Source organism: Sorex fumeus, unplaced genomic scaffold (assembly GCF_029834395.1).
Source record: "Sorex fumeus unplaced genomic scaffold, SorFum_2.1 ptg000093l, whole genome shotgun sequence".
Lineage (NCBI taxonomy): Eukaryota > Metazoa > Chordata > Mammalia > Eulipotyphla > Soricidae > Sorex > Sorex fumeus.
In genome coordinates this window covers 2,126,133-2,142,986 of record NW_026606150.1, presented here as the reverse complement: position 1 = coordinate 2,142,986, position 16,854 = coordinate 2,126,133, and the positions used below count along the sequence as shown (strand labels likewise).

Below are 16,854 nucleotides of genomic sequence, written 5' to 3'. Positions count from 1 at the left end.
AAGATGACCCAGGCCCTCCGCGAGAGAAACCCTCCAAAGCGCTTCCTCGGACGCGGTCCTTTCGGCTCCCGAGGTTAGGGGCTCGGCGGGCCCTCCCATCGAGTCCGCGGAGGCTAGATCCCCCATGGCCGGCCGGTCTGCGCCGGCCAGGCAACTGTGCCACGTTGCGGCCACGGGCTGGCTGGCCAGCCCCCTGCGCCCGCCACCTCCACGTGGGTTCCCCGGCGCGTCCCGCCAGGCCCGGCCAGACGAGAGCGGCACTGCGCAGGCGCGAGCCTTTCCCGTCGCAGGCCCCACCCCCGGCCTTTTCCTCTCCGGCCGCCATTGGCTACCGAACTGTCGTGCGTATGCCTTCTGTGTCGTCCTCGCTTTCCGGCTGCTCCTTCTCTACGGCTTCCTCCCCGCCCCCCCCCCTCACTCCCTCCTCCCCCCCACCGGCGGCGTACTTTGCGGCAGCGCCGAGCGCCCCACCCCCTTTCTCTGCGGAATCACCATGGCGGCCGGGGTAAGTCAGCCGGCTCGGGCAAGCCCGCTCATCCTATCCGGCGCCATCCTCCGCCCGAGGGCGGCCGGCCGGCGCCGGAGGGGCCTCGGGGCCGAGTGGGGAGCCGATGCGGGGGTCTGGAGGCCGTCCCGGTGGAGAGCCGAGCTTCCGGGCCCCGCGGGGGGGAACTGAGGCTGGGGCTCTCCGAGGCCAGGGAAGGTGGAGGAGGAAAGAGGGGCTGGACCCCGGCGATCCGGCGCCCGACAGCGAGCTCCGGGCTCCTTGGCGTCTCCACACACACGGGCCGTCCGGGCAGGCTGGCAACTTTGGGGGCCGCAGGACGGCGAGGGGCGCGGGATGCGAGCGCAGAGGAGCTCGGTGGGCTCGGTGGGGCTGGCTGGCTGGCCGGCCACGCGTGGAGGGGCGTCCCGCAGAGAGGCGCGCGGACGCCGGGCGCGGGTGGGCGCGGGGGGCAGCGGCGCCGCGGGCGGAGCTGGCTCCCGGCCTTCCGATGGGGTCGGCGCGCCTGTCGGTGGACCAGGGCGAGGGGCTGCCAATGAATGAACCGAGGGCGCGGCGCCGGGCGCCGGGGCGGGGTGGGTGGGTGGGTGGGTGCGTGCAAGTTTGGGGTTGCACGGAGCAGCCTTTCCCGGGGAGAGGATGCTCGCACAGGGGTGTCCTCGCGGAAGGTCAGGGGTGGCCACGGAGCTTTATTTAGCAGTGGCCGCCGAGTCGGGAGGATTCTGATGACACATGACACTTCCAGGAACCGGGCACCGCTGCCGCGGGAGCGAGCGTGGAAGGGGGCGGGCCGGGCTTCCTCCCGGGCAATCAATCGCCGCCCCTGGCCCGCCACTGACTACCACCCCCCCACCCCACCCCCCGTTTCTCCCGCAGACCCTGTACACATACCCTGAAAACTGGAGGGCCTTCAAAGCCCTCATCGCGGCGCAGTACAGCGGCGCTCAGGTCCGCGTGCTCTCCGCACCGCCTCATTTCCACTTTGGCCAAACCAACCGCACCCCTGAGTTTCTGCGTAAATTTCCGGCCGGCAAGGTAAGTGGGCGAGGGACCTGGCGTTCCTGGGACTCCCCCGGCTCCTCCCCAAGATTTCTGTCACTCTCAAGGATGACCATCTTTTTGGAGATGGTGGGGGGAGGGGTCACACCCATTGATGCTCAGGGGTTACTCCTGGCTCATGCACTCAGGAATTCCTCCTGGCGGGGCTCAGGGGACCATATGGGATGCTGGCGATGGTGTGGCTGGCCAGCAGGATGCATGATTTTGCTCTCTAGCCCCAGGTGGCCTACCTCTTTCAAGGGAGCTTTGCGTTTTGTTTTCCTTCCTGGATTTAGGTGATGTTACACACTTTATTTGGGCCACATCTAGCTATGCTTGGGGCCGGGAGCGGGTCCGTATGTGATATTGGGGATCAAACCCAAGGGTCAGCCGTGTGCAAGGCTTACTCCCTGTACTGTTTCCAGTATCTTTCAATGGTTAAAAAGCAAATGGGTCAGAGAGATAGAAGAGGCCAGAGCCTGGAATAGCCCCTCAGCACTGGGTATTACCTAAACCCCCATACATCTCCCCACCTGTACCACCACCCCCCAAGTCATTTTGGGGGCAGGGAGCCTTTGGGGCTATGCCTGCAGTGTGCTTCAGGTGCTTACTCATAGGGGGGCCTCAGGGATTTGTGGTGCAGGGATTTGAACCAGGATTGGCAGGATGCAAGGCAAGAGCCTGAACTCTTGTACTTGTCCAGCCCTAAAAACTTGTATTTGGAGATAATCGTCGCCAACTGTGGAGTTGGAAAGAAATACAAAGATACTTAGTGATCTTATAGAATAGATTTAGATTTTGCTTTTTCTGGGGAGAATGAGTTTTGACCAAGTGTCCTCCTCGCCAGCGTAACTGGTGAGGGTACAGGGGGAGGCTCTGTGCCCCCCCCCCATGGCTTTTTGAAAGTTGGCAGATACAAAGACTTGGTTTTAGCCTTTTACTTACTTAAAAGGACTTCAAATAAATAATATAGAAACCAGGGGGTTCTTAAACTTTAGTTTTGAGGGGCCCGCCCCGCAGTGCTCAGGCTTACTCCTGGTTCTGCGCTCAGGGAATCACTCCTGGCGGGCTTGGGACCCTGTGTGGTCCTGCGGTTCTAATCCAGGCCAGCTGCCCCTTGCATGCTTCGATACTTTGAGTTCAGTTTGAGGCCAACTTATCTCGGAACGGTTCGGTTCCCGAGTTCCAGGTTAGTCTTGGTAATGGAGCGAGCGGGCCCTTCTCCGTAGCACCCGCTTATCTCCTGGAGTCACCCGTGAGAAGCGCACCTTTCACTTACCCTTGGACTGCTTTGGCCCTAGGTCCCAGCCTTTGAGGGCGATGACGGCTTCTGTGTGTTTGAGAGCAATGCCATTGCCTACTACGGTAATCTGCAGCGGACGTGGGCCTGGGTGGGTTGAAGAGGCGGAGGGTGAGCTGGCGTGGACAGGAGCTTGCACGGGCCCGGAAGCCCCACGGCTCTGCCCTCCGATGTCTCTGCAGTGAGCAACGAGGAGCTGCGGGGAAGCACCCCCGAGGCCGCAGCCCAGGTGGTGCAGTGGGTGAGCTTTGCCGACAGCGACATCGTGCCCCCGGCCAGTACCTGGGTGTTCCCCACCTTGGGCATCATGCACCACAATAAGCAGGTAAGCCTGAGCGCGCGCTGGCGCCGGGGCCACAAGGAATCGAAGTAGGTCGGGAAAAGGAGAGGCTGGTATCCGTGGGTCATGAGAGAACGGATCTCGGGGTGGGGAGTTTGTCGATCAGTGGAGGTGACAGCTGGAGCAGGGGAGCGGGGAGAACACAGGGGCTGCTCAGGTTCTTCCTTTTTTTAAAATTTTGCTTTTTGGGTCACATCCGGTGTTGCTCAGCGGTTACCCCTGGTTCTGCACTCAGGAATTAATCCTGGCGGTGCTCAGGGGTTCCTCCTGGCTCTGCACTCAGGAATTACTCCTGGTGATGCTCGGGCAACCATATGGGATGCCGGGGTTGAACCTGGGTTGGCTGCGTGCAAGGCAAACGCCTTACCTGCTGGGCTATCGCTCCGGCCCTCCCAGGTTCTTTCTGAACTGGGCATAAAGGCGGGTTTCAGTGGGAGGGAGTGAACCCGCCAGTGCTTTGCCCATTGCTGGAATGATCTAGACTCTGACAGCACCGAGAGGGTGGGAGTGAGACCAGACCCCGCGAAGTGGTTCCCTGGGATGGCGTTGTGGCAAGCAGGGAGGGCCGGGCATTGGTCCCCAATGGGCAGGTGTGATGGGTATGAATCAACAGGCCACGGAGAACGCAAAGGAGGAAGTGAAGCGGATTCTGGGGCTGCTGGATGCTCACCTGAAGACGAGGACTTTCCTGGTCGGCGAACGCGTGACCCTGGCCGACATCACAGTTGTCTGCACCCTGTTGTGGCTCTACAAACAGGTGAGGGTGCAGGGAAGCGTTGGTTCTGCAGGGGCCTTGGGTGGCGGGGGTGGGGGATGACCTTGTCCCTCTGAGTGTCTTGCCGTGGCTTGCTTGTCCCTTGGCGAGCCCTCTTGTGCCTCTGTCTGGAGGCAGAGTGGGAACTTGGATGTGGAGCCTTTGGAAGGCAGATGAGCTCTCGGCCTTCCGGTTAGAGGTGGTGGGGATGGTCTGAGAACGGCTTGAGTTGCAGTTTCCCTTTTTCTAGAGAACCAGGCCAGGATGGCTCCCAAGAGGGTACTGGGTCAGAGAGGACATTGCAGGTCCCTGAACAGCAGCTCCTGGTCCAGAAATGTGACCCAGCCAGAAATGTGACCATAGAGCTCCCATGCTGTGCCGTAGCCTGGGCTGGGACAGGGCATGTGGGGCTGGCTACGGACGGGCAGAAGTGTGAGTGGTGGGATTGCTCCTGCCCACTTCCGTGTCCAGGCCAAGTCGGTTTCCTTTCCTTTCCTTTCCTTTCCTTTCCTTTCCTTTCCTTTCCTTTCCTTTCCTTTCCTTTCCTTTCCTTTCCTTTCCTTCCCCTTCCCCTTCCCCTTCCCCTTCCCCTTCCCCTTCCCCTCTTTCTTTCTTTCTTTCTTTCTTTCTTTCTTTCTTTCTTTCTAAAAAAACCCGCGTGGGCTGGAGAGATAGCACAGCGGGGAGGGCATTTGTCTTGCAGGCGGCCGAACCGGGTTCTATTCCCAGCACCCCATAATGGTCCTCTGAGCAGAGCCAGGAGGAACCCCTGAGCATCGCCGGGCGTGACCCAAAAAGCAAAAAAAAAAAAAACCTGCAAGTTGTTTATTTATTTTGCTTTTTGGGTCATACTCAGCGATGCTCAGGGGTTCCTCCTGGTGGTACTTGAGGGACCATATGTGATGCCGGGAATTGAATCCAGGTTAGCTGTGTGCAAGGCGAACGCCCTCCCCGCTGTACTGTTGCTTTGGCCCCAGTTTTCCTTCCTAGCAACTGCAGAGTGGTAAATGAGCTTTTCGTGAAGTTAAGTTTTGTGTTTTTTGTAGGGGTGGGGGAGGGTTGGGCCTCATCCCGCCATGCTCAGGGATCACTCCTGGCAGGACTCCTTGCACATGGCTGAACCATGGGGTCGGCCATGTGCAAGGCGAGTACTCTCCCAGTTGTCCTTTTTCTCTGACCCCTGAAGTTAAGTTTTAGAGAGCTGAACTGGATTTTTCTTCTGGGGCCGTTGGTACATGGCAGGGCTCAGGGATTCCTCCCGGCAGTGCTTGGAGAAAGATCTGTATTGCAGAGGAACAAACCCGGGTCCCTGCATGCAAGCCAACGCTTCACCCTCTATGCTATTGCTCAAGTCCCGAAACAGGCATCTTTTGATGTTGAATAGTCTTTGCTTTCTCAAGTTTGAAAACACATATAATGCATATACGTATTTGTGTATGTATAAGCGTTAATATGATTACTTTCTTAGCTGACGAAAACTCAAACCAAGATTGGAGGGTTGTGAAGTAGTAATTGATAGCTCTCGGTTGCTCCCTAACTTGTTATTTGGGGTGTCTGTGGGGGGCGGGGCTGAGCCCTGCCCGGCATTTTCCTGGGGACTTTTCACAACTGCTCAGGAATGACCCTCCAAGCTTGGGGAACCATATGTGGAACCGAGGATCTACTTGGTTTGGTCACATGCAAAGCAAGCACGCGCTTTACCTTTTTTTTTTTTCTTTTTTCTTTTTGGGTCACACCCCGCAATGCACAGGGGTTACTCCTGGCTCTGCATTCAGCAATTACTCCTGGTGGTACTTGGGGGACCATATGGGATGCTGGGAATCAAACCCAGGAGGGCCATGTGCAAGGCAAACGCCCTCCCCGCTATGCTCTCGCTCCAGCTCCTTGTCTTACCTTCTGTACCTTTCTTTGACACCTGACCATTTTTGTCTTTGGGGCTCTGGGCTTACTCCTGGCCCTGTTGTCTGGGATCACTCCCTGCGGACTTGGGACCAAAAGGGATGCTGGGGATCGAACGCGGGTCGGAGGTGTGCGAGTCAAGCACCTTAGCCGCTGTGTATCTCTCTGGCCTGTGTTCTTTTTTTCTTTTTTCTTTTTTTTTTTTTTGTAATTTTTGGGTCACACCCGGCAATGCGCAGGGGTTCCTCCTGGCTCTGCACTCAGGAATTACTCCTGGCGGTGCTCGAGGGACCATATGGGATGCTTGGACTCGAACCCGGGTCGGCCGCATGCAAGGCAAATGCCCTACCCGCTGTACTATCGCTCCAACCCCCTCTTGTCCCGTGTTCTTAAATTTTATTACCATGTGACATTCTGAAACTGTGTTTCCCATAGTGGGTGACACTGGGGCACAGGAGGGATATCCGGTGGGGGGAGGCAGACTGTGCAGTTAGGGGACCTGTTCCATTTGTCCTGTTAGAGAGGTAGGTTTTGGGGGTGGGGTGCGCTGAGTGATACTTGGTCTGAAAAGGAGCAGTCTCCCGGATCAGTTTGGGAGCCTCTTTTATTAATTGATTAATTAATTAATTATTGCTTTTTGGGCCACACTTGGCAATGCACAGGGGTTACTCCTGGCTCATGCACTCAGGAATTACTCCTGGCGGTGCTCGGGGGACCATATGGGATGCTGGGAATCGAACCCGGGTCGGCTGCGTGCAAGGCAAATGCCCTACCCACTGCTATTGCTCCAGCCCTGGGAACCTATCTTTCAAAGGGTGGGGATGTGGGCGCTGGAGAGAGAGCACAGCGGATGAGACAATTGTCTTGCATGCACTGGACTGGGATGCACCCTACCCCACCCCCCAGAATGGTGGAGATTTGAGCTCTGTGTGAAAGGACCCGGGTGCTGCCGCCACTGAGGTTTCTGAGTGGTGGATTGGGGTGGAGGGGGGGGCTTGAGGGGCCGGAGCATAGGCGATGCCCACACAGGGCCCTGAATTTGGTGCCCAGCACTGGGCAGTCCCCAGGTACTGTCGGCACTTGAGTGGCAACTCAGGGGCCTGTGCTGAGTGCAGGGAAGGTGAATCAGGGAGATGCTGTTTGAGGGTCAGATGGCGTTGGCAGCTGCTGCCGTGGCATCAGGACGGAACGGGGAGGAGCGTGAACATTCGAGAGTCGCGGGCTCAGAATGCTGACTGGCTTCTGCCCTTCCCTCGGTAGGTTCTGGAGCCTTCTTTCCGCCAGTCCTTCCCCAACACCAACCGCTGGTTCCTCACCTGCATCAACCAGCCCCAGTTCCGGACAGTCTTGGGGGAGGTGAAGCTCTGTGAGAAGATGGCGCAGTTTGACGGTGAGTCTGCGGGTGGAGTGTGCGCCTGGGGCTGCTTTGCTCAGGCTCTCCCCCGCTTTCCTGTCTGGTTTTGGGGTGATGTGGCCCCACAGACCGTCGGTGCTGCCTGCTGGGGCGCGTTCGGTGTGCACACACCCCGTTTCCGAGGATTGGGATTGTGGGGTTTCTTTTTTTGGTGTGTTGGGCCACACCCAGTGATGATGCTCAGGGGTTGCTCCTGGCTCCACACTCAGGAATTACTCTTGGCGGTGCCCTGGGAACCTTATGGAGTGCCGGGGGTCAAACCCGGGTCTGTTAGTCGACGAGGCAAATGCCCTGCCCATTGTACAGTCGCTGAAGCGCTGGGCCTGGTGGTCTTATTCGGACCCCAGAGCTGAAGTCTGGCTGATTTTTTCTTCTTCTCTTTTTGGGTCACACCTGGTTATGCTCAGGGGTTATTCCTGGCTCTGCACTCAGGAATCACTCCTGGTGGTGCTCAGGGGACCAAATGAGATATGGGATGCTGGGCATCGAACCAGAGTCGGCTGCATGCAAGGCCCGACCCGCCGAACTCTCGCTCCCTCCCCTGTGCTTAGCAGTATCTCTTCTATTCCTCTTCACCAGCCAAGAAGTTTGCTGAGAGCCAGCCCAAGAAGGAAACTCCACGGAAGGAGAAGGGTTCCCGGGAGGAGAAGCAGAAGCCCCAGGCCGAGCGGAAGGAGGAGAAGAAGGCAGCGGCCCCTGCTCCTGAGGACGAGATGGACGAGTGTGAGCAGGCCCTGGCTGCAGAGCCGAAGGCCAAGGACCCTTTCGCTCACCTGCCCAAGAGGTAACGGGCCATCTGTCCTCCTGCATGCCAGGGCCGCGACCAGCTGTCCTGACAAGTGAGAGGAGCGTTTGAGTTGCATACACGGCAGCTGGTGTCCACGCTGGGTTTGGAGGGAAAAAGCAAGTGGCCAGAAGCATGCAGTGTTGGGGGGGCGGGGAGGGGCACTTCTTCCGCAGCCCTTCCCCAGAGCCGCCTCCTGTTTGGATGAGTGTGACCAGGAGAGAAGGGAGGGGTGACGACGTGGGGTCTGTGTGCTTCCCCTTGAGGGGACAGGGTTGCACATCCATGGGAGGGTCCTCTGGCCTCTTCAGCAGATTGGGTTCATGGGCAGAATGCTAGGTTTTTGGGTGAACCAGGTGCCCGTCTGTGTCGTCGTTAACTCTTCAGTGACTACCCCAGGCGTCCTCCCTTCTCTGTCCCCTCTGACCCGCCTCCTTTCAGTGGTAAGCAGGCACTGTCAGCTGCAGGCTGCTGGAAGGTTCTGGCTAGGTTAGAACCTTTGCTTCTCTTTCTCCAGACCACCACTGGGAAACGCATATGGTGGCCGGGCCACACCCGCCGGTGCTCAGGGCTCAGAGAGCACATAGGGTGCTGGGGACTGGAGGCTGTGTCAGTCATGCGCAGGGCCAGCACCTTCCCCACTGTTCTCCCCAGTCCAGCATGTGTTTATTTTGTAAACTAAAGTGATTTTCTCTGAGGCCAGTGAGCAGGAGTTTGGGCACATACAAGTAAGGGACCTTTGTGATGTTTATCATTGGAATGGAGGGACTCTGCAGATAGAGGTGGTTTGTTTGTTTTTTCTCTTTTTTGGCTGGGGGGACACCTGGCCTCAGAGCTCACTCCTGATGGGGTTCTGGCGCCTGGGAGTGGACCCAGGTCAGCTGTGTGAGGCCAGTGCCGTACTGTCCTTGTTCTGAGGGGGCCACCCGCAGTGATGCTTGGTACGGTTTCCTTTGGGGCCCAGCTGGTGGTGGGGCCTTCCAGGTCACCTGGTGATGCCGAGGGGCCGCGTTGGTGGAAATAGTCACTGACCAAGATAGGCCAGTCCCCCTAGTGCCTTAACTGAGGGTTTTCACAAAAAGTCTTCTTCGGGGCAATAGCACAACGGGTAGCGTGTTTGCCTTGTGCGCGGCCGATTCTGGTTCGATCCCCAGCATCCCATATGGTCCCCCAAGCATCCCCAGGAGTAATTCCTGAGTGCGGAGCTAGGAGTAACCCCTGGGCATCGCCGGGTGTGACCCAAAAACCAGATTGACTCTGGATTGAAAAATAGGCGGTAAAGTCCAATCTGTTTTGGTGCTGGGGTGGAACCATGGCATCAGGCATGCGAGGACACTGCCCCGAGCCCCATCCCAGGCAGTACAGGCTGATCTCCCATAGTCGCTGCAGTTCTGGGTCCAGGGCTCCGTGGGCTGCGCACTGCGTGCAGGGTGGCTGGGCCCCCTACCCAGCATGGCTACGGCTCTAAGGTCACTCCTGGTCTGTGCTTAGGGATTCCTCCTGTGAGCTGCAGGGACCCTAGGTGGTGCCGGGGATCCCACTGGGGTTGGCTGCATCCAAGATAGTCTCGTATCCTCTAGGAGGGTTCGTTAAGGCCCGTTGATTGTGCTGCCTTGATGCTTTACAGGGCCGCCAAGGTGGTTTTTCCTGTCAGACAGTATAAGACCTTCAAAGAGCAAAGACTTATTTTGTGTTTTGGACGACATCTTGGGAGACCTGAAGGGGTACTGAGTCATCAGTGCATAAGACATGCTTCCTACCTACTGTGCTATCTCTCCAACCTCCCAAAGACTGGTTCAAGTCAATCCTAGTCCTTTTATTTTATTTACTGGTCATGCTCCTGGCTTTGGGTTGGAGCGATTAGCACAGCGGGTAGGGCATTTGCCTTGCACGTGGCTGACCTGGCCGACCCAGGTTCGAATCAGAGCCCGGCAAGCTACCAAGAGTATCCCGCCTCCATGGCAGAGCCTGGCAAGCTCCCCATGATGTGTTCAATATGCCAATCACAGTAACAAGTCTCACAATGGAGACTTTATGGGGCCCGCTTGAGCAAATCGATGAACAACAGGAGGACAGTGACAGTGACTCCTGGCTCTGCACTCAGGAATTACTCTTGGTGGTGCTTGGGACACTATATAGGATGCTGGGGATCAAAACTGGGTCAGCTGTGTGCTAGGCTAACGCCCTCTCTTTTAGTCCTTTTCTATTTCTTTATTAAATTTATTTTGGGTGTTTGGGCAACCTGGTGGTACTCAGGGCTTACTCCTGGTTGTGCACTCATTGATCACTCCTGGTGGGGCTTAGGAGATCATGTGGGGTACTGGGGATTGAACCCAAGCTGACTACCTGCAGGGCAAACTCCCTGTTCTGGTACTGTCATGCTGGCCGCAATCCTAGTCCTTCCAGTGGCCATCCCTGCAGTCACTGACTCATTGCTGTTCAGAGATTGGTCTCTTGGGATAATGGACAAAATGTATGAATGCAAAGTGCAAATGGTTCGGAGAGGTGTGAAGGAAATGTTTCCCAAGTCTGCTCTGGGAGACATTTGATTTTGTTGTTGTTGATTTTATTTCTGTCTCTGGGCGGGTCTCAGGCCTGACTCCTGGCTCTGTACTCGGGTCACCCCTGGCATGGCTCGGGGACCATACTGTGCTGGGGATCGAGCCAGTGCCTTGCCTGAGCTCTCTCTAGTCTCTGTAGCTGAGACTTTTGCAGGATTCAAGCACCTCCGCACGCTCAAGGCTAGTTCTCCATCACTGCATTAGCCCCTGGCCTTCCGGCCCTGTTGAATTTCTTTAGAATGTGGTACTGGGGTTGAGTCCAGTCCTGCACACTCCCGATGAAACCTTGCGTTAAAAGACGGGTTCTTGTGCCAGAGACTGGGGTGCGTGTTTTGTGTCGGAACCCTGGGCCCATTCCCCACAATCACATGGTGTGCCGGAGCATCCCTGGATGTGGCCCCCAAATGTGCCCAGCTGGGGCTGATTCCATGGGGCATCTCGAATGTGGCTCAGTGGTAGAGCCCGAGGCTTTACGGGAGTGAGGCCCTGGCTTTCATCCCAGCACTGGGAAGGATCTGCTGTCTGCCCAGAGGACCCTGTGCGCGTCCCACGGCTTTTAATTTTTAATTTTTTAATTGATTTTTATTACATTTCATCTTATTTTCATCCACCTCACTCCCACTCCCAACTCCCTTACAGCAGACTCTGATCCAAAGGAAAGATTTCGTTGAACCTTGAACAGTTCATACACCACGCGGAGGGGTTGATTCCAATCCATCCCCTACCCCCAAGTAAAAAACAAAAAACAAAAAAACCCCAAAATGTCTTTCTTTTGCCAAATTTGGGTGACAGAATCTTCCCTGGGTGAGCACTGCTCCCCAGGGTGTAGCGGCAGACAGGTTTTGAGTCTCTTGTGGAGCAGCCTCTTTGCAGCTGGGTTAGGATATGGGCGCGGTTTCGGAGCCTGAACTTGGGGGGCTGTCAGGCGAGGGACCTTTAGTGAGTCTTCAGGGACCTCCCTGTCTTGGGAAGGCAGCACAGTAAGCAGATGGGTGTTTGGCGTGGGGGAACATGCCTGCGACCCCGACTCTCCCTCTGAACTGTTCATATCTGTAAAAGGTGTCCCAGGGCTTAGACCTCTTGGGAAGAGGGAGAAGGGGGGGGTCCGGTTGAGAGGCAGGTGATCCTTACAGCATCCCTTAGGAGTCACTGAAACATCCAGGAAAGGATGAGCAGACTGACGGCCCATTCATGCCGGAGCCATCGTGGTACTTCACGGGACCGGAGCAGTGCTCAGTGGGCCGGGCACGTGCCTTGCATGCTGCAGCAGGGAAGAGTTCGATTCCCCAGCACCCCCTACGGTCCTTCAAGGCCACCAAGAGCGATCCCTGAGCTCAGAGCCAGGAGTAAGCCCTAAGCACTGCCATGCCAGCTGTGGCCCCCAAACAAGAAGTGGGGCTGGAGCAATAGCACAGCCGGTAGGGCGTTTGCCTTGCATGTGGCTGACCCGGGTTCGATTCCCAGCATCCCATATGGTCCCCCGAGCACCGCCAGGAGTAATGCCTGAGTGCAGAGCCAGGAGGAACCCCTGTGCATTGCCGGGTGTGACCCCCCCACAAAAACCCACAAAAACAAGAAGCAAGAGTCCCACTTAGAGCACTGCTGGGAACACAGAAACGTTGGCACAAAAATGACATACAGTAACTTTGGAACTTTGCCTTCAGGAAGTGAAAGCATATCAGTCTGCTGGCCTATTCAGTCTGCTGGCGTTGTGGGTGGTATCCTTCTGTCTTTATGTTTTCATCATTGGGAAGAAAAAAAGGGGTAACAGGGAGCTAAGTGAGCCCTTCCAGCAGGGGCCAGGCCTCCTGTATTGACCGACCTTCAGGATGACTCCACTGGGCAGATTGTTTCAAAGAAAACTTTCAAAGTTCCTAAGTTGAAAGGTCTCTCAACTTAGGAACTTGTTTCTGGAGAGAGATGGAAGGATCTGGGCTAAGCCTTGGGGTGGAGGCCCTTTGGAAATAGCAGGAGCTTACACTGTGGGTATGTAACTCAAAGAGGCCTCTGTGATTGCGGGGGCAGGAGATGGAGAGGAGAGACATGAGTGATTGAGTGACCAAGTATGACTCACCGAGGGTATGACTGACCAAGGGTGGGGAGTGGCTTTTACAGGGGAGGGCAAAAAAGAAAAAAAGGAACTAGCTGCCTCATTCCGTGTCTCCACCAGGGGGCAGCAGTCAGCCGTGCCAGTTCCTCCAAAGGTCTCCCTGGGGCCCCTTTCTTGGGTCCCACCCTCTTCATGCCTAGCATACTTAGACGAGGGGTGAGGAGCAAGGGTGCGCCCTGGGCCCCTGTTTATACTCCTGCTCGCTTCCCCCGGAAGGTCATGCACCTCAGTGGGAACACCCTTGCTTCCCTTCCCCAGCCGCCTTGGCCTCCTCACTAGGAACGCGCCCCCCACCCCCTGCTGACCCGACTTGTTGACTTGTTTCCCCAACCAGTACCTTCGTGATGGACGAATTCAAACGCAAGTACTCCAACGAGGACACGCTGTCGGTGGCGCTGCCGTACTTCTGGGAGCACTTCGACAAGGACGGCTGGTCCCTGTGGTTCTCCGAGTACCGCTACCCCGAGGAGCTCACCCAGACCTTCATGAGCTGCAACCTCATCACAGGTGCCGAGAGGGTGGGTTGGGGGCGGCGGGAGGCCGGCGGGACTGGGGAGCCAGGGGCCTGACCAGGCCGCACGTCCTCCCTCCCTCGCGCTTCCAGGGATGTTCCAGCGGCTGGACAAGCTGAGGAAGAACGCCTTCGCCAGTGTCATCCTCTTCGGAACCAACAACAGCAGCTCCATTTCTGGCATCTGGGTCTTCCGCGGCCAGGAGCTGGCCTTTCCGGTGAGGACGGTGTTCGGGGAGGAGGTGTCCAGAGTGGGGGGAGCGAGGGGATAGAACAGGGTCAGGGGTGGGAGACACTTCAGCACTGGGCTGCAGCAGAGTAGGAGAAGTGTATTCAGGAAAGAGCTGACCGTTGCCCAGAGCCCTGGGGCCTGGTGGCATGTGTCATGCTGTGCACGTTCACGCTGGTCACCTGACCTCAACACTTTCCTCCTTTCCCTCCCCAGCTGAGCCCTGACTGGCAGGTGGACTACGAGTCGTACACATGGCGGAAGCTGGACCCTGGCAGCCAGGAGACCCAGACGCTGGTCCGAGAGTACTTTTCCTGGGAGGGGTCCTTCCAGCATGTGGGCAAAGCCTTCAATCAGGGCAAGATCTTCAAGTGACCATCTCTTGCCGTTGCCGCGCCGCCTACACCTGCCCTTCAGGGAGATGGGGGTCATTAAAGGAAACTGAACATTGAACCCTGTCTTGTGAGCCTGACTTCTTCGGAGGGCGGCCAGTAGGTGGAGGCCAGCAGGGGCCTTCCCTGCCGCAGGAGAGACCTTCAGAAGAGCTGGAGGCGGCCACAGTGGTGACTTGGTGGCCTCCCAGGGAAACTAACTGGACACAGTTGGTGACTTGAGGCTCTACCTGACCCTTGGGGACCCGATTCCAAACCTTGCCTCCTGAAAGACTGGGGTCTTCCTTTAAGGGTGGGAAGAGCGAGCAGAGGGCGCTGGTTCTGCGGGGCTCTGAAGACCACCCCAGGCTAGTTGGGGATGCGTACACTCAAGTGGGTAGGCCGGGCATGAGGCTCGCTGGCAGAGCACAAGCATGCCTTCCGTGCGTGAGTTCTTGGGGTCGGGCCTTGCAGTGGAAGTCAGGAAGGTGGTTTGGTTTGTTGTCCTCCGGGAGAGGGGTGTGGGAGTCCCCGAGCAGTGCCTGGGAGCTGCTCCTGCCTCCGCTTTGGGCCATTTCCAGGTGCCCGGGGTTCCACTGAGCTTTTACCCTGGCTCATGAAATCAGTAACTTGCCAATAACGCACGTCAAGGGGCAGGTGGCAGGTTGGCAGCCCCGTGGTGGGTGTCATTGAAAGCTGTGCCCTAAAATGCCCCTCTGCCTGCCCAGACATGGGGTTTGCCATTTTCTCTCGTTTTTTTTTCTCTTTGGATAACGCCCGGCAATGATGAGGGCTTCCTCCTGTCTCTGCACTCAGGAATCACTCCTGGTGGTGCTCAGGGGACCATATGGGATGCTGCTGGGGATCAAACCCAGCTTGGCCGTGTGCAAGGCAAATGCCCTCCCCGCTGTGCTATCGCTTTAGCCCCACGCCATTCTCTCCTTGAAACTTTGTTTTTCAGATTTTTACCCCTGTTGTCCTATTGGGGTCTGTTTCTGGGTTGGAGGCCATGCCCAGCAGTGCTCGGGGCTTGTTTCTGACTATACACTCACTGATCATTCCTGGCAGATTTGAGGTAACCGGGTGCTGGGGATTGAACCAGGGTCACTGGCATACAGCAAATGCCGTACCCACTGCACTAGGACTCCTCCCCACATTGGCTTTTCTGAAGAGGACTTCCTGTAAAGAACAGCCGCTCTGGGGAATTGGGACCCTTGGTTTGGCTCTAGAGGCTTATGCTGGAATTCGTGACCCTTTGGGCTCCAGGTTATGGCTTTTTGCTATTGGGGTCACACCCAGCATTGCTCTGGACTCCTGGCTCTGCACTTGGTGATCACTCCTCACTGCTTGGGACCACGTGTGGTGCTGCGGATTGAACCTGATTGGGTTGCATTCAAGGCAAATGTCCTAGTGTCCTCGCGCTCTGGCCCCCAGAGTATGGCTTTAACTCTTCTTGCCACGCCCTGGGTTCTCACCACAGGTCCAAGGGGCCGGTGGCTTGCCAGAGGGGAAGGCAGCAAGCCTGCAGGCTTCTGCAAACAGGCTGAGAGGTGTTGAGGCTTGGAATCCAGCTGGGTGAGGATGGGTTGGTTCTTGCAAGGAGTTGGCTCCCAGCGTGGCTATCTGTCATGCCTCTGAGCACCGAGGACTCCGCGGATAGGATCTGTTTTCTGGGGTGTGCCCCTGGGCTGGTTGCTGGGGCCTCGCGGAACCTGTCAGACTCCCCGTTCCAAATTCCCTTTCCCACCACACCCCCTTCTCCCATGCCAGTTTTCTTCTCCACTGCCTTTTCCCCAGCATCGCTGAAGATTCAGGCTGAAGATTGAGTGCTGACGTTGAGCAATCAGGTGTAGGTGCTAGGGGGCCTAGGGACCCTGGACCCTGCGGGAAAGGCGGAAGGTCGCGCAGGTGGGTCAGTTTTCAGCTCTGCAGGCCTGGCAACCCACGTGGACGGGTCTCGGCTGGAAGGGCCTGGTTCAGAGTCTGCGGAAGAGTGACTCATCCGCACGTCCTGCCTCTGGACTCCAGCTCCGGCGGCCTGGTGCAGAGGAAGGCGGCCAGAGGCCTCCTGGCCTGTGCCCGGGAGGCGGTGGGTGGGGAGGAAGGACCCGGGGCGTCCAGCGGCCGCAGGAAGGCTCGCTACTAGCCTCCAAAATGGGGTGCGGCGGGGCCAGAAGGAGGTTAACAACAGGGGTTCCTAGCGGCAGATTCGGGGCGGGAAGAGGTGAAGAACATCTGGACTTGGTTAGGGCCCGCCCTGCCCCGCGGAGGCCTGAGTCATGCACCACAGGGGCTTGAAAACTCGCACCCGCCCCGTAGGAACCCGGGCCGGGCCGCGGCGAGACCGCCTCTCCCGGAGCCCCGCCCCTCGGTGGGCGGGGCCCTCGCCGCAGCAGCCAATGAGGAGCGGCGCCTGGGTGACGTCAGCGGTTGCTGGGTGTTTTTTCCGACGTGCCGAGAGGCCAGTGTCCTGCTCGCACTGGGCACCGTGTGCGGGCGGCGGTGGGGGGCTCGTGGCGGAAAGGGCAGGGGGGCCGGGAGTCCCTCGGGCCTGGGAGGAGGCGGCTGCTTCCACCCGCTGACCCAGCCTGCAGGGCCGGAGGCAGAGACGCCTCCCCCGAGCCTTGGGCTGCAAATAAAACCTTCGCAGTGCAGGGGAAGGCCGGACCTGGCGTTGGCTGGTAGATGGACCGGTCGATACTGGTCCGCAGCCGCTATTTATTTTAGCCTTGTGGGCGCTTCAGCCTAAGTCACTTATTAAAGTAAGTGACTGGGTCTTTAAAGCTCTTCCAAGAGAGGCTTAGGTTGGGGGCTGGAGCGATAGCACAGCAGGTAGGGCGTGTGCCTTGCACGCAGCCGTCCAGGGTTTGATTCCCAGCATCCCGTATGGTCCCCCGAGCACCCCGCCAGGAGTAATTCCTGAGTGCCTGAGCCAGGAGGAACCCCTGTGCATCTCTGGGTGTGACCCAAAAAGCCAAAAAAAAAAAAAAAAAAAAAAGACCTAGGTTATCTCCTCTTGGGCACTTGGGCACGTCCTG

At 57.6% G+C, this 16,854-nt stretch overlaps 1 protein-coding gene across 1 annotated transcript; it reads left to right on the top strand.

Moving 5' to 3' along the window:
* Positions 1–417: 417 nt before the first annotated feature.
* EEF1G (eukaryotic translation elongation factor 1 gamma) lies at positions 418–13,898 on the top strand. The gene is made up of 10 exons (XM_056132088.1): positions 418–505; positions 1,382–1,540; positions 2,845–2,908; positions 3,026–3,168; positions 3,797–3,940; positions 7,097–7,226; positions 7,830–8,034; positions 13,040–13,212; positions 13,310–13,434; positions 13,662–13,898. Exons 1-10 carry the CDS (start codon positions 494–496, stop codon positions 13,818–13,820), a joined length of 1,314 nt encoding a protein of 437 aa, XP_055988063.1. The 5' UTR covers positions 418–493; the 3' UTR covers positions 13,821–13,898.
* Positions 13,899–16,854: the final 2,956 nt, after the last annotated feature.

Excerpts from the sequence above, each read along its gene's own strand:
- EEF1G (XM_056132088.1), top strand. Across the intron at positions 3,941-7,096 it reads TGTTGTGGCTCTACAAACAG|GTTCTGGAGCCTTCTTTCCG; the intron begins GTGAGGGTGCAG and ends TTCCCTCGGTAG. Across the intron at positions 7,227-7,829 it reads GAAGATGGCGCAGTTTGACG|CCAAGAAGTTTGCTGAGAGC; the intron begins GTGAGTCTGCGG and ends CCTCTTCACCAG.